This window comes from Oratosquilla oratoria, chromosome 43 (genome assembly GCF_046742065.1).
Source record: "Oratosquilla oratoria isolate Oo_2021 chromosome 43, ASM4674206v1, whole genome shotgun sequence".
Taxonomy (NCBI): Eukaryota; Metazoa; Arthropoda; class Malacostraca; order Stomatopoda; family Squillidae; genus Oratosquilla; species Oratosquilla oratoria.
In genome coordinates this window covers 25,295,610-25,312,892 of record NC_134819.1, presented here as the reverse complement: position 1 = coordinate 25,312,892, position 17,283 = coordinate 25,295,610, and the positions used below count along the sequence as shown (strand labels likewise).

Genomic DNA, 17,283 nt, shown 5'->3' with positions numbered 1-17,283 from the left:
TGAGAGAATTGTGAGTTTGGTGGGTGAAATAAATATAGAGATAAACATTTTGATGGACAGTCAATTTGGCTTCAGATCCAAAAAATTATGTGTGTTAACAAACTTTTACTGAAGAGTAAATGTGCTGCATAATAGGGGGGGGTTGGGTGGAATATGTGTACTTAGATCTAGAGAAAGCCCTTGACAGAAACCTTCACAGTCAACTATTGTGTAAATTGGAACATATTAAGGACTAAAAGATAAACTTCTTAAATGGATGAGAGGTTTCATGAAGGGCACGTACATTACCTGAGGTCAGTCGCAAAAGGTTTCAGGAAGCTCGCTGGCTGAGTGGATTAGGGAGTTTTAACTTGCAACAAAGGTCGAGGGGATGGTGGTTTGAATCCTGCCATTGGCGAAGTTGAACCAAGGGCATGGTTCAATAAATTCCATGCTACAAAGTCCTCTGTAAGGGGCACCATCCTAGCCTTCTGATGGGAGGAGTTTGTGATGTTAAACCATATCGTATCAGTAGCAAAAGGTGTCCAGATGGAGGACATTGACCAGCCAAGTCTCAAAAAGGTCAGTACCAGCTCCTATAATGTTCCTCATCTATGTAAATGATGTGGTGGAGGGAACAAGCTATGCAAATATGTTTGCTGGTGACGCAGAAATCATTATAAGCGTGAGAAATGTGGAGGACTGTAGGTTGTTGATAGAAAAAATAAGAAATGTTGGACTATGTTGTATTAATGTGGGATTTTCTATGAAATTGATAGTAAAAGAAAACACCAATTGTCAGCCAGAGGAAGTACAATGGAAGTTTTATCGAGAGAATTTTGAGACCAGTCTAGAGACCAATGTCAGCTTCTCTGAAGGTGGGCAGAAGGGAAATGATTCAATTTGATGTCTGTCTTGCAGGACCAGCACATGCAGGTTGATGTTGGTCCCATTCATAAACATATTACTCCCTTAGATTACTAATAATCACTTTTTTCCTACAATGTAAGTATAACTTTTTACATAATTTTCGGAATTCTTTGATTTAATGGTTAATTCTCCTTGCAGATCGTAAGAAGGATCTTGTGAAATTACAGTATGGAGAGTATGTATCCTTAGGCAAGGTAGAAGCAGCCCTTAAAACTTCCACCTTGGTTGAAAATATTTGTGTTTATGGAGACCCAAGTAAAAACCACACAGTAGCCCTTGTTTGTCCAGTGCCTAAAGGCATTGAAGAAATAGCAAAGTCACAAGGAGTAGGGGACCTGAGCATAGAAGAGCTCCTAGGAAAATCAGAAATTAAGCAAGCTGTACTAAAAGAACTTGTAGCAACTGGGAAAAAAGGTAAGTCATTGTATATTTTTTTTCCAACAGATTTTTTTCTTGTAAGAATTAACTCTTTACTGACCCGTCATCCAGGAGGTGCCAAGATATGAAGGAGGGTGGAAGGGAGTGGAATATGTAGGGAATGGAATGGGTGGGAGTGGTTTCTATGCCTTTTTCTTTTTGGCTACCCCCTGTGTAAGGGGGGAAAAGCCTTTGGTATATGTATGTATGTATGTAAGAATTAACCCTATCAACTGTGTGCTTGTGTGACAGAGATAGGAGATGGTATAAACTAAGTCAACAAACACTTCCATGAGAGACCCACATCTGGGATGAACTGACAGTATTGCTGAGAAAGAGATGAGGAATAATCTTTGCATGGCTTAAGCTGGAACAAATGAAAGGGACATTTATGATGAGAGTGAAAAGGGCAAGATATTTCTCTCGTGCTTAATCACCGTGCTTTGTGGGTAACTGCTAAATAGATGTGAGGGAAAATTTGGACATGGTTGATTTTGGCTAGTGCCAGTCAAGAATCTTTTCAAGTCTTCTCCAGCTAAGTAAAATTGGGCTAGCACCAGGTTGAAATCTGTAGAATATAACATTTATGAGGAAGCTGACATTTATTAAGATGTAACACCTTTGCCACTCAAGATATGTTTCACAGAAACTTATAAAATACCTTGGCAGCAAACATAAAAGAAAGAAAAGTGACTCTTTGTATGAAAGAGGTTAACCACTTCAGTATGACTCAAATTCTCGTGTGCAGCATTGGCTGCCATATGTACTTTGCATCACACTACTCGCATTATAAGATATAAAGTCACTGCTGTATTACTCATTCTCTTTTACTCTGAGTAATAATAAATGTGGGTAAAAGTAAGGTGATGAGATGTACAAGGGGTGAAAGTGGCAGTAGACTGGAAGTGAACATTAAGGGAGAGCGACTGGAGGAAGTGGATAGTTTTAGATACTTGGGTGCAAGTGTAGCAGGAAAAGGTGGAGTGAAGGTGGAGGTAGAATGTAGATTGAGAGAAGCGAGTAAATGCCTTGGTGGTTTAAAGAGTGTAATGAGGAATAGACATTTGGGAATGGATGCGAAGAGGAGACTGTATGAAGGAGTGATTGTGCCAACAGCACTGTATGGGGCAGAAACGTGGAACATAAGAGAAGAAGAGAGAAGGAGTTTGAATGTGTTTGAGATGAGGTGTCTGAGAAGTATGGTGGGGGTTACTAGGCTAGATAGAGTGAGAAATGAGGAGGTGAGGAGGAGAACAGGTGTGAAAAAGGATTTGGGAGATAGGGTTGATGAAAGAATATTAGGATGGTTTGGACACATGGAAAGAATGAGTGAAGAAAGACTAGTAAAAGAGGTATGGAAGGTAGATGTGGAGGGAGTGAACATGAGGGGACGTCCTAGGATGAGGTGGATGGATGGGGTGAAGGGGGCTTTGGGGAAGAGGGGAATGTCTGTTGAGGAAGGAAGGGAGAGGACGGAAGACAGAGGTGAGTGGAGAATGGTTGTATATGGATGATGTTGTGACTGCATGAGGAGGAATGGGCGGGGAAGTGGGGGGGGTGGGGTAGTATGTGTGAGTAAATTTTGACGCAGCCCGAAGGGATTTCTCCCCGTCCTCGCCTTATATGCAAAGGGGGACGGAGAGGGGGGGGTCGCCGATTAAATGAAGCGGCCTCGCTGTGGATGTACTGTGTCTTGCGACACTGCTTCTGACCCAGGGCGGTGGGCAGGGTGCAGGGATGACCCGTCATCCAGGAGGTGCTCAGATGAGAGGAAGGGTGGGAGGGGTGTGGAGTGTATTTAGGGATGAAATGGGTGGGAGTGTTTTTATGCCTTTCCCTTTTTGGCTACCTCCCTTGGAAGGGGGAAAAAGCCTTGGTATATGTATGTATGTATGTAATAATAAACACAGTAATCATGATCAAACCAGTTCACAGAATCTGGGGGTAACTCATGTACAACTAAAAAAATATATATATATAATCAAGACACCGACACCTGCAACCTAGTGCACTCGCACCTCATAACACTTATGTAGGTGTCATTGTACCGAAGTGGTTAAGATAGTCTATAACTCTTTCACTCTAGGGTGTTGTGTTGTGATGAATTAGCCTGGCTGACCTAACAGGGAAATGAAATGCCATTGTATATGTAGGCTACCCCCCATGTAGGGGGAAAAAACCTTTGGTATATGTATGGAAGGGGTTAGTGTTGATAATTTTGTATAAGGGAACCATAAGATTCCTTTTCCTTATTTGGACTTGGTTATGATTGTTTGAAGGAATAACATTAAATATGTATTGAAGTTCTACATAAATATTTATTTTTTGAGATCTGTAAAGATCAATCGTGCAGAACCATGTGGTAATGTTGAAGCAATATTGTTGATATTTCTTTTTTAAATGAATTTTCTTTCTCCATAGGAAAACTTGAGAAGTTTGAGCTGCCTGGCGATTGTGTCCTTGTTTCTGAGGTATGGACCCCAGACTCTGGCCTAGTCACTGCAGCCTTCAAACTCAAACGCAAGACAATACAGATGAAATATCAGGATGAAATTAACCGCATGTATGGGTCATGAGTGGGAATGAAATGTTAGGTATAGAAAAGGCATTGATAAGTCATGAATGGCTATAAATGTTTTTATTCATAACTAAATTTTCTAATTTAGTGATACAGTGTGGTAATCATTGTTAAAATAGGCAGTTTGAAACAAATGTGTACATATATATTTATACCAAGGGATAGAATGCAGTAGAAAATGGCCTATTTTTCCACTAGCATATCTTGTGGGAAGGGGATATACCGGTACATAAACTGGGGTGATTATTCCAGTAAAACATGGTATATATTTTGCATTGGATCACATGTGTGAGAGCATTATTTCAAAATCTGGCAGATATAATTCAATGCTTTCATAAGGGGATAACTAAAATTATGAGGGGTTGTATACCTTGGATGTATTTAGAGTCTTGCCATTTTTCATCAAAACACTTGTAAACGTGAACAAAAAGTTTCGTCTTGTGTGTGTGAACTTTTGCCTCTGCTAAATGAGAAAGTTGAGTTGAAATGGCAGTATAGTATTGCATTCTTAGTTGCTGCAGTGGTCAGGATGATGCAGATTTTCATGGGTAATTTGCAATACAAAGTCTGGGTATTGGTGTAGGAACTAAAGTTCAAAGTAATCAAAATCAAGATATTAGTGCAAATCTTTTTATGCGAGTCCTTCACTCCACAGGCTGTGAGATCTATATAGCCAGAAGTTGCATCATGATGACAAATTCATCAGATAACAAAAACTACATTAGATTTTAAAGAATGAAAAAAAATACTAAAATCAACAAGATTGGACAGCTCACCAGCTCAGTGGACACTCATTTAACAGACAAAATAGATGTGCATACTTAACAACTTCACGCCGACCGTTTTCTTTTATATCGGTCTTGCAGCTCTAGTGAACTTGACCATAGTAACCCTGTGGTAATTTATACATGTGTTTCAGCTGTGGTATGGTAATACCGGTGTTGATAGTGTGGGCACACAGACCATGCCAGCACGGGTAGGTCATGTTACTGGAATGACTGGGATTACTTCTGTGATGAATTATTGTGTAACTAGAACAAGTGGTGTTGTACCATAAATTCTGTTATGTAATGACTAAAACCTGTACAATATACACCATTAGGGATAATTGTTGTCTACTGATTTTTTCACAACAGTTGAATTGTATATGCATTCCTTCTGGGATGGGGTATGCAACTTTTATTGAAGTAGTAATTTAAACCAGTAGTATTGCTGTGGTAAATAATACCGGTGTTACTGCCATGGTGTATGAAACCACTGTTTTATTGCTGTGGTAAATAAAATCATGGTCTACCTAAATGCAAACAGGTGCTAAGCTTCATCTTTCATTTAGGTCCCTCTGTGGACGAATCCTTTCAATTGAGACTAGAATCTGAGTTTGGACAAGGATGACAGTATACTCAGCTTTTACTATGGTATCTGTTACAAAGTCTCATTGAGCATTATCCATCTCTGTCAGCTATGGCAGTGGCAAGACAGCATGAAGATTTTTTTTTTTTTTTTTTTCTACTGAAGTTTCGTCTTTGTATACATGTACAAGGGCCTTAATCCCTATAGAAGGTGGACAACTGAATCAAGAGAGACTTTTTACATTAAATCTGTGTGATAGAAAAATATGAAAAGAGGGGATCATTAATCCCATCATTCCATTCTGTTTAGTCATTTTTTGCAACACATGGGAACACAGTGGTGGTATTCTTGTCTCCCACCAGAGAAGTTAGGCTCTCCTCTCCAGAGGATAGCTAACTGGTGCCCTCAGGGAGAGACTTCTACGAGGGAATTCTGTGCCTAGTGCAAGGTAGTGACTGAGACTGCCAGCATAATCAACCACTATAACACCTTTCCTCCCATTCTCTGATAATAATTTCATTCTTCCTTTTACTAACCAAAGTATTGCTGGTGATGACAGGCCTAGGAAATGGTGATAGCTGGAAGCTCAAATTACAACCCACATGGAAGCAGAGTAGTTCATTGGGCACCTGACAATGGGACTTTATTAGCAATAATTTAGGAGCTACTTATACATCTGAGCAGCCCATTTTAGGGTTCATTCTGCTCACCCCAGATGGGAAAAAGGACTACAAAAGTGTTCAAAATATAGTGTGCCCTACCTTCACCTGGCTGTGGAACCACTCCTAGCAAGGTCATCCAATTTGCGATTAACAATACAGTAATACAATACAAAGAGAGCAGCCCTATCCTTCCTTATGACATTTTCCCATCAAAGAGGGTAATGACCTCATGTCCTGAACCAATATGAACCAACTACACGATGGTAATCACCCCAGCTCCCCATGAAGAACTAACTGCCACAGCCACCATAACAGAATAATCAATGAGCTATGGACATCGAATGCTCCTCTGGTCCTACCAAATGGCACTGGATTCCCAGATTTACCCCTCTCCTCCAGTTCTCATCTCGACCCATACCGAGATGAAGGGGACCCTGACCTGGACTACCCAAGAAATTTGGTCCCAATCATTACCAGAGGAGTAGGGATTAGGTTCAACTTCTTTTTTTGTTAATTGCTACCTTATTACCTCATGGTACCCCTTGTGATCAATTCCCACCAGGGAAGTAGATGCAAAGAGAGCGGTAGAAACTGACTGACAATATATTTAGTTATCGTCATAACTTCCTGCTATCCAATTACCATGGTTTCAAAAAGACCACTCTACCAACACTGCTGTTAAACACCACAGAACAAGTAATAGAGGGATTCAATAAGAAAGCCCCACCAGAAAGAACAGTTATAGTTGGGGTCAACTTCTACCAGAGGTGTTGATGCTAAGAGTGTGGTAACAACTGACTGATTTGATATGCACTATGTTAAAACTTCCCCTTCCTATTTAGTGATGACTTCATTCTTCCTTTTACCAACACAGTTTGCAGGTAATGCTGAAAACCCTACATGGTAGGTGGTATTGGCCCAGTGGTTAATTTGCACTGGGACTCGGGTGGCAATATGGCTCAGCAGCAGCCTGTACAACTGAATAGCCCTATAAAGAATTCTCTCTGTTCATCCCACAGAAGGAAAGGGCTGGAAAAAAGTACCCCAAACACAGACCACCCTGCTCTTGACTGGCTGAAAAGACACTTCCAGCAAGGTCATCTATTCTATGGCCACAGCCATGTCACAATGCATGCAAATAATGAAAAGAGAGAGAGCAGTATCCCTCCCAGTCATCAAAGACTACCTCATCCTTACAGTACTTTCCCATCAACAGGGTGATGAGACCTCCCCCTACACCCAGAACTACTCTGATATGAAGACACAATGTCAGTTACTCTATCCCCCTACTGTAAGAAAGAACTAAGGGCTGCTGCTGCCACAACAAAACAACTACTGAGCCAAGAGGTGCCACTCCAACACCACTATGGAAATATGCATTCCCAGACTTTGATTCCCATTTTGATGTCAATATGAAGTGGACCACAACCTAGATTACCCAAAGTTCTTAGTCCTATACACAACTGCTAGATCATCTCTTGCTACATCAAATCCCTTCATAATAAATGAATTCATCACTTCATTGCAAGACTCCGCTAAATGCAGTCCTACTCAAATGGATCTCTAATAGTGGAATTAGAATCTAGAACCCAGAATATCATTGTCCTGTACCTCACAAGCCTTGCAGGTGCTCAAATTTAAAATAAAACCACTTATAACTGTCAGTAATAGTTTGGGAGTAGTTAATATTCCATGAATATGAAACATTTCAAAATTAGAAATCTATCAAAATTCTCATAAGAAATAATTTGAGTTTATCATACATTAAACAGTACAGAAACCTCAATCTCTGTACTGGTACTTTGTGTTCTTAAGCTGAATAAAATTGGCATTTGCTGGAAAAAAAAATCTTTCATGTGTTGTCACAGTTGTCCATATAGAGGTAATATAGTTGGTAAGGAATATAGTTAAAGACTGAAGAAGGAGAATGAAATAAAAAGACATGTAAACAGAATACCTTTGGGTATAAAGAGGTATAATAGGGAGAAATTTTCAGCCCATTTAGTATGCACTACATTTGATCCAAACAATGTGGCTAATAGGAGGATGACCCTTGAAGTACCAAGATGGGAGGGTTAGGTGACTGGGTCTCTTGGTGTGGCTGAATGTTTTGACTCGGCCACCCCTTCTTGTCAGGGGGAGAAAGCCATAGGTACATAAAAAGCAGTCTGAAGACCATACCCCACATTGAAAAAGACTCAGTAACCAGAAAAAAATACAGATAATATTAAGATGAAAGGATTATACAAAACCTTTTGAGCCCTTATCAGTCCTACTTCAAACCAAACTACTAACACCTTTGACTAACTAGACCAACATGTGAAATATAAGATAATGTATGACAGCAGCGTAAGATTGTTCAAGAGCTGGGAAAAAGTCTATATCAACCAATTAATCAGTCCGACAGGTAGAATTCTCACATGGTTTAAGTGGGAAAGAGTGAAAGGATGGAGCATTTTTCTGTCCCATATATAGCCACCTCAATTTGTACATAATGAGTGATTAAAAAAACTCTAAGAGACATTCTCCAGGTAAAGAGAATTGCCTAGCTTTATTTTCATTTTTTATTTTTTTTATTTATATATATATTTTCATAATTCTTTTTTATACAACATATTAAAGAGGTTAATGAGCTGGCCAATGATGGATGGAAGCAAGAGCATTTGTGAAAATTGTGTCAAATAATCCTTGATGTGATGGAAAAAATTTTACCATCTACAAGACATTCTATTTTCTCTGGTAAAAAACATGGTGCATACATCTTCTGAAGGAAAGGTAAGGAAAAGAAAACATAATACAGGAATATTGAACTTTTATGAAGACCTTATAAGGCCATTGAAAAAAGACATTGAAGACTGTAAAGTTTAAAAGTCATTGTTGACCCCTTCTATACAAAGAGGCATGTGTTTTGTTTGGGTCAGTGCCAATTTCATGCACTTGTGCAGAACCCCCTCTGTGCTGAGAGGGACTTGCATTAAGCAACATAGTGCTTCCCCAGGTAGCAAAGGGTAATGACACAAATACATGTAGGAGAGAGGCTAGTGTTTAAAACAGGATCATTGGAAGGCATGCAGAGGTAAGGTAATTAGAGGGTACCAAATACCTTGTGTAACCCATTTAACTCAGCAACCTTCACTATGAATTGTGTTCTGACTAATACCAGACAATTTTTTTTAGTTGAGGGCAAGGCTGGACAAAATGAGGTATTCATTGAAGCCCCATTTTTGTCTCAAGTCTGTCAACAAGACAGTTTGGCATTTGTAAGAGCCCATAGGTATCGTGAGCAGAGCTGCACCCTCTGGGGTGGGCAGGGAAGGCAACTGCCCTCCCTGGGATTTAATTTATTTTTAACTTCCATATTTTCTGGTAACTGCTCCACTGATTTGGTGGGGTAGTTACCAGAAAATGTGGAATCCAAGAAATTGAAAAATTCCTCCCCCAGAGAGTATGGTCCTGGTGAGGTCAAATGGATTAAAATGTGCTTTCTACTCTAAAGATTACTTTGGTAAAAGATTTACAATATATCATCTAGTAATACTTGAAATGGCAAGTAAATGTTGTCTCATGAATCATTGTATCATTGTTGTATCATGTCACATTACAAAGTAATGTATGTTTTGAAAAAGCTTTCATATGTATCAGTGATTAGTCTCACCAGTTTGAATTATAGTAGTTTTTAAGTTTTTTACACACTTCCATATAATGTACTTAGGAAAGAGCACATTAAGAGAGAAAAAGAAATGGGCTATATTGAGTAATGCATGTGCCCAAGTCAGTCAGAATATGGTATAGCATATCTATCCATAGTTTAAGATAAGTATAATCAGTTTCTTTTAAAACATCGTGGACTTTGTGGAACCCTTTTAAATTTTGTGGTGTTAATGCCCAGCTCATTCAAATATGATCGACATTGTTTGATGAGTTTAACTAGCGGACGTGGCGACCTGGAGAGCGCCCACGCAGCATCTACACGAAGGCCTGGGAAAGATGTGCAGGAGTACAAGCAAGCCACATTGGTGTAGTCGGTGTATACCACCCATATGTTCATTGGCGGCACTGGGAAAACAGAAAGAAAAGTGTTATAAAATACATGCATCATGCTTACAGAATAAAGGTATAGTCATAACAGGACTAAAGCAGACATTATAGATTGTTGAGATATTCAGTATATGAATTTATGATTTTGTCAGACGAGTCCTAGGAAAAGAAATTTATTTTCAAGGCTAAGGTTTTATAAATCTAGCACACTTTTTCAATTATTTTGATGCATTCAGTGTGTTGCTCCAGTTTTAGTGTGAGCATATATGTAGCCTAATATACATCAAAGAAAACTGGAAAAGTGTATATACACAGATACATGAAATAGGAACCTTACTGTCATCTGAATCAAGCTGAAGCTCCCCTGAGTCTGAATCGGGAAGCATGGCCATGACACCTTGTCGCATCTTTTCATTTCCACCTGCTACTTTCCCCTTTGTTTCCACCTCCAGTACATTTTCTGTAGTTAGAAGACTTTGTCAGTCATTGCTGCATGAAGTCAGCATTATGAATGTAGTATCAATGGTATTTATGAAATACTGATATTGGTCCTACTCCAGGTACCACACTGAAGAATTAATCATTTCCCCCACATTCAAACAGACAGGCATCCATACATATCATCACTAAAATTACGGAATCTCCTATATTAGGAAGGAAAAGTTCCAAAATCTAAAAAATTTGAATACTAGATGCTCTTTCTAAAAATCTGGTAGCTTTTCAAAAGGCGTTTTCATTCCCATTATTGCTTTCAGAATTTTTGAGATTTACAATATAGAGAACCACCAGCCTACATTTCTTTTGATACCTGTAAAAGAACCTGGAGATTATTATCAACTACCTTGGAGATAGGTTCTCAGTACGAGAGACATGAGGCAACAGGGAATGGTGATACCGTTGTGAAGAAATAAAAAAAATGTGAGTAACAGAACCTAACTTAATCTACCCTAACCTAACCTATCTAGGGTGACGACTCTTCAGTTGTTGTTGCCTGTGGTGACAATTCTTTGTGAGCTATCCTGGGGTGATAATTCTTCGGGTGGATGTTCTGGGGTGACAATTGTTTAGGTGATCCCTGATAAATTCTATTTACGTATCTCATTGTTTTGCTAGTGATGATGAACATGCGAACATTGCCATACTTTACTTATTTCATTCTGGACAATGCCAGGCGTTTTATTCAGCTTAGGGAACATGACTTTGACTTTGTTCTGGCCTATATGTTGACAAGTTCGCAGTTCCCAAAGGTGTGGTAATTGTTATTGGGAATCGTAGTGTTTACCTTAGTTCGGCAAACTCCCTCAATGCGTTATTTTCTTCGATTCAGGAGCCTTTCCTGAAACTTCGAACCACGCCTATCGTAACTTTAAATAAGATACGATTAAATTCCCCTCCTCTTTGTTTTGTTCATATCTATATAACAATTTTGGTTTCATAAATCGGGAATTACTTTGAGAAATTACTTAAGGTAAAAAATAACCCGTGGCCTTCTGAGCTTCTCTTTTCCAACTAGTGTGAGTGACGAGTCCCTTGGAACACTGTGCGAAGAACCTCTTTCTTGGAAACCTCTAACCAAGGGATCACGGCTTCGGTTCAGAAGGCCTTAAATATCTACTTAATTCAAACTTACCAATGTTTGAGAACCCAACCCGGCAGAAAATTGTGACCGGTAAGTTCTCAAACTTTCCATGTATTAGTTAAACCTCAATTTCCTTAAAGGAGAAAAAACAACAACAACTAGAGATTCATTCGTCCTTGCACCATTTTGAAAAAAGGGTAAAGAAACAGATAAAAAAAAACTCAAAACAAGAAATAAGACAAAGAAATTAATAAAATAAAATTAATAGATAACAGCATCCACGGATGATTTAGAAATTTTCGGAACAAAGTAAGCATACAGCATTAATAGATAGTGCAGTTCTTTTTTCTGATACAAGATAATTCTAGATGTTTCGTGGTATTACGTATGAAGTATGAGTACAAGTATGATATGAAGTCATGATTGGTGGACAGGCGTGCCAGCAGATTGGATTGTCAGTTTCTGTTGTTGTTGTTGTTGTTGTTGGTCGAACCAAGTTGTTGTAATCCGGGACAGCGAATCAGGTATTTACCTAATTGTAGTATACTAAAAAGGAGTAACGCTCATTGGGTCCAGTGTCTTATTTTCTAATTAGCTAACATACCTAGTTTGTGTACAATTCCAAATTAATATATATCCTTGATTTCCAATTATCATAGAGTAACTCGTGTAATGCTTGAGCTTGGGCTATATCACCTAAGCTATTCCACATATTTATGTATCTATATGGAAGATTTCATTTCTTCACATCCTTTTGACATTTGTTTTTCTTAATTTATTCCCAATGACCTCTGAAAGCCCTCCCATCTTTAAATTTTAATCAAGAGATTTCTTCTGTTAATGCAATCCTCCTTAAGTGACCTGAATTGAATACTATAATCATATCACCTCTTTCACTTCGATCTTTCAAAGTTGGCAGACCCAGTAATTTTAGTCTTTCCTCATATGGTTTATCTGCCAGCCTGGGGACCTGTTTGGTTGATGTCCTTTGTATTCTCTCAATCTTGCTTATATCCTTCACTTTGTGTGGTGAGCTAAAGTGTTTGAACGAAAGTGAAGTGGTTTTCGTTTTATGAATAATTACTGTGTGTAATTTCTCCATGGAAGTTCTTTTTGCTAAGGTTGAGTGAATGTCGTATTGTCGTTTTGTGCAATTGTTCGTTTTAGCCTGAACAGTGGAAATAGGAAGTTTCATACTCGCATGGCGCAGTGGTAGCTGCGAGTCGTTGCTCAAACTCTCGTGGGCGGGGAGTTGGGTGTGTGTGTGCGTGTAAGGTCACAGCATTACTCATACATCGGTCAAATATGTATGTGCTCTGAGCTCTCTTCCGGGAGGGAAATAGCTGTCGATCACGAGCTCAACACGTGATCCAAGACCAAGGTGAATCACACACACACACCTTCCTAGTCTAGTTCTTTGTTGACTTTTGACCACAGCTTTTCAATGACATTCCTGTTTGTATGGAGTTTATTCCTCTTATCCCACAATGGTGGTTTCTGAAATACTCTACTAATAAGTAATTCGATGTCCATCTTGTCAGACATCCACTCGCACGAGTTGAGCAGGCAAGAATGGTCCGGTGGAATTAGGAAAACTCATCGAATCTGGCTACCCGCGCCGACATTCTGGAACATTCTTTTGGGCACGCTTACGACAGCCCGACAACTCTATCGAAATAAACACTAAATGTGAGGACGGATCCTTTATTACTACGACGTTTCGCTTGTAACAGCGTTTCATAACTTGTAAAAGCTGTAACAAATGTAACGTGAAAAAGCTGTAACAAATGTAACGTGAAAAAGCTGTAACGAGTGAAACGTCGTACTTATCAATTAAGGCTCCGTCCTCGCATGTTTATTTCGATACGCTCACGTTTGTTTACATTATGATATTCTTGGAATCTTGGTGCGGGTTGTCGTCGCTCGGCGCTGGTTACTCGCCCGAGAAAGCCAGCGTTCTTTGTGCGAGTACCTCAAGAGTTTGGGAACAGGATTTGCACTGGGAATGGGGTTAGGAAAGGGTTGAGGGCGGGAACAGAATCGGGGTCAGGACTGGGGTATGAATTGAGAAAAGGGAGGTAGTGATGGGTGATCCTATTTCTAAAAATATCAAGAATGGGAGATGATTGCACTCTTGAATGCTGCAAGGAGAAAATGAGTACTAGAATATGTTGGTACTTTTTGGTATGTGTATGTGTGGTATTTTAGGTTGTGACTGCCTCTAGTTATTCGTGTATTTTTTGGGTGTAAGTTTGTTTATGTCAACTAAATTGTTTGCGCTTTTGTACATCATTTGTTGTCTGTGTATTCGTCTTCTTGTTACAAGTGGTTAAGTCTAATGTCTTGTTTTAACCTAGTGACTGATGTAGTGTGTCTGTAATCGCGTCTGATCCATCTTGCTGCTTTATTTTGTATGGTCTCTAATTTGTATATGTCATTGTTTCTGTGCGGATCCCAGACGGTGTCGCAGTACTCTAAGTGTGGCCGAACCAGTGTCTTGTGGGCAAGAATTTTGATGTCTGCGTTGCATCTCCTGAGGATCTTGTGCGCGAATCCCAGGGTTCAATTAACCGTAGCCCTGACGCTGCTCACATTTGTGGCCCACCTCATGTTTGCTGAAATGTGGACCCCCAAATACTTCTGGTGGGAAACTATGTCTAGGTTTGTGTTTTGTAGTGTATAGGTAAATTGAATAGGTTGGTTAGTACGGGTGAATCTGATGTGATGACATTTGTCAGGTCTAAATGACCTTTGCCACTTGACTTGCCAGTCTTCAAGGGCACGTAGGTCATTTTGTAGTTGAAGACAATCGTCTCTGTTACCTATCCGCCTATATACTAAACTATTGTCCACAAATAGTCTAGTAGTTCAGGAAAGTGATAGTGGGAGATAAATTATGTAAGAAAGGAAGAGGAGAGGTCCCAAGACAGTGCCCTGGGGAACTCCAGAAGTTACAGGAACAGTTAAGAATTGACTACCCTGAAGAACAACGCACTGTTCTCGAGGAGTCAAGAACGTCTTAATCCTGTGAAGAGTGGTCCGTGTATGCCATGATAACATATTTTTGCTAACAGTCGTTTGTGTGGGACTTTGTCGAAGGCTTTGACAAAGTCTAAAACTATGGCGTCTACTTGTCTAATTTTGGGGTTGTTAAGTAACTGGGATATGTCATGTGTTGTCTCTAGTAATTGTGTCTCGCACGAGCGTTTAGGCCGAAAGCCGTGCCGATTTTCAGTCAATACTTTTTGCCTATCAAAGTGGTCCATTATATGTCTATGGATAATATGTTCTAAAAATTTCAGGGGACTGCGATAATCGAGACAGGCAATTGGATGGGAGGATTCTGTCACCAAATTTGGAAATTGTTGCCACGTTTGCCAAGAGTCTGAGTGCGAGAGGGATTTGGGAGTTCTGGTGAGTCCGGACCTTAAAACCAGGAAGCAGTGCATTAGCGCCAGAAATAAAGCTAACAGAGCATTAGGCTTCATTGCTAGGACGGTAACGAATAGAAGTGCAGAGGTAATTATTAAACTCTATCTAGCGATAGTTAGAACTATCGTTGACTATGCGGTACAGTTTTGGTCTCCGTCCTACAAAATGGACATCAATTCACTAGAATCAATACAGAGAAGAATGACCAAAATGATACATGGACTCGGAAATTTGTCTTACGAAGAGAGGCTTAGGCACCTAAACTTACACTCTCTGGAAAGACGCAGAGTGCGGGGTGATCTAATAGAGGTGTTCAAGTGAATCAAAGGCTATAACAAGGGTGATGCAAACAAGGTCATCATAATAAAACAACAGGGCAGGACTCGCAGTAATGGGTATAAACTGGACAAATTTAGATTTAAAAAGGAAATAGGCAAGAATTGGTTAACTAATAGGGTGGTCGATGAATGGAATAAACTTAGTAACCATGTAGTAAGCGCCGAAACTATCAGTTGTTTTAAGAAACGATTAGACAACTTCATGGATGGGGATGACAGGCGGTGATGGATACGGAGCTGCCCAGTGTAGGCCTTATGGTCTCTTGCAGTCTCCTTTATGTTCTTATGAGTCAGTCACGAAGAAGAGATCCTGTTTGAATTGTCTGTGAAAATATAACCTGCAGGACGGGAGCCAACACACCAGCATTGGCCTCTTGTATCCTGCAGGGTATATTTTCAGGGCCAGTCGCTTTAGTCGCGTCTACCTCAGATAGTAATTTTTCGATTCCTTGGGCTAGTATACGCCAGAAGCTTAGCTTCGGCCGAAACCATCACCTTTGCCTTTTGTCCTCGGACAGCCAGAATAATTATTTGTATCAGTTGGGGAGCATGGGAATGGTTCTTTAAATTCCACGTTACAAAACCCTCTGTGAGGGTCACCGTCCTAGCCTTCCGACAGGGGGGAGTTTATGACGTTAAAAAAAAAAAATATATATATATATATATATATATATATATATATATATATATATATATATATATATATATATATATATATATATATATATATATGCAACACTGAATGGGTCCCAGTGATTAGAGATACATTTTAACAACCACGATGCACTTTAATTCTAAGCCAACAAGGCCGACATGCAGAAATTGAAATGTGGTACTGCCAAGGACTCAAACCCCAGCATCCTCATGACAAGTGCCATAGTGACTTACCAACTACGCTGTCAAGCTCTTAATAGCCTAGTTGGTAAGACACTACCGCACTTGTCATGAGGATGCTTGGGTTCGAGTCCTTGGCAGTACCACATTTCAATTTCTGCATGTCAGCCTTGTTGGCTTAGAATTAAAGTGCATTGTGGTTGTTTATATATATATATATATATATATATATATATATATATATTATATATATATATATATTATATATATATATATATATATATATATATATATATATATATATATATATATATATATATATACTCAGTTGGGGAGCAAGCTTGGGTCTGTAACTACGAACTAGATTCAGCTCCGCCCACTCCTCCGATTTGTGGGCGGAGTTGTGATATTCAACCAATCAGATTCGACGAGGGCGAGCCTCAGCATGAAGATCATTAATGAACGTTTAGAAACCTTACCTTTAATCGTGTATATGGAATTCGTACAAGCGATGAACTCCGAGTCGGTGGGGAAACTGAGGATGTGGTACCATTTACCTGAAAGCTTAATAGAATTTGTTCTAAGTGCCTTTAGATGACGGTGCAATGTAATACAAAAAATATATTTCCATTAATGCAGGTGATCAAGTGTTAGGTAAAGAGCTAAATAAGACAGAGGGAAGATCAAGTTGGACGTGTCTTAACGTATATTACTGTATTTACCTAATTGGCAGGGTAATAGCTAGTATGTATTTACCTAATTGGCAGGGTAATGGCTAGTAAGGTTTCGTCCGTGCATCTCTATCGGTCAGACTTGCCCTTGTATTTGTTTGTTTTGTCTGATTGGTCTTTTTATGTGTGATTCACCATGGTCTTGGATCACGTGTTGGACTCGTGATCGACAGCTATTTCCCTCCCGGAGGAGAGCTCAGAGCTCATATATGACCGATCTATGGGAAATGCTGTGACCTTACGCGCACTCGCACACCGAACTCCCGGCCCACGAAAGTTGGAGTAACGACTGGCAGCGCAGCGATACTGAAATTTCAGCCCTGGGCGGGATTCGAACTCGGACCGCCGTAGTGGCGGCCGCGAACGCTACCACTGCGCGTGTGTGTGTGTGTCTATGTCTTTCCTGGTTACATTT

General features: G+C 39.7%; 2 protein-coding genes across 2 annotated transcripts in view; one reads left to right on the top strand and one right to left on the bottom strand.

Annotated features, from left to right (window-relative positions):
- The window catches only part of LOC143022067 (long-chain-fatty-acid--CoA ligase 4-like), a 115,648-nt gene extending 110,429 nt beyond the window's left edge, over window positions 1–5,219 (top strand). The window contains 2 exon segments of the mRNA XM_076180014.1: window positions 1,048–1,323; window positions 3,748–5,219. Coding sequence (XP_076036129.1) covers window positions 1,048–1,323; window positions 3,748–3,902 — 431 coding nt within the window. The 3' untranslated portion in view covers window positions 3,903–5,219.
- Window positions 5,220–8,713: 3,494 nt separating this feature from the next.
- Window positions 8,714–17,283, bottom strand: part of LOC143022066 (apolipoprotein D-like) — a 42,962-nt gene continuing 34,392 nt past the window's right edge. Inside the window, exons 3-5 of the mRNA XM_076180013.1 lie at window positions 16,617–16,701; window positions 10,292–10,414; window positions 8,714–9,972 (exon numbers count right to left, since the gene is read on the bottom strand). Coding sequence (XP_076036128.1) covers window positions 9,740–9,972; window positions 10,292–10,414; window positions 16,617–16,701 — 441 coding nt within the window. The 3' untranslated portion in view covers window positions 8,714–9,739. The remainder of the gene's footprint in view (window positions 9,973–10,291; window positions 10,415–16,616; window positions 16,702–17,283) is intronic.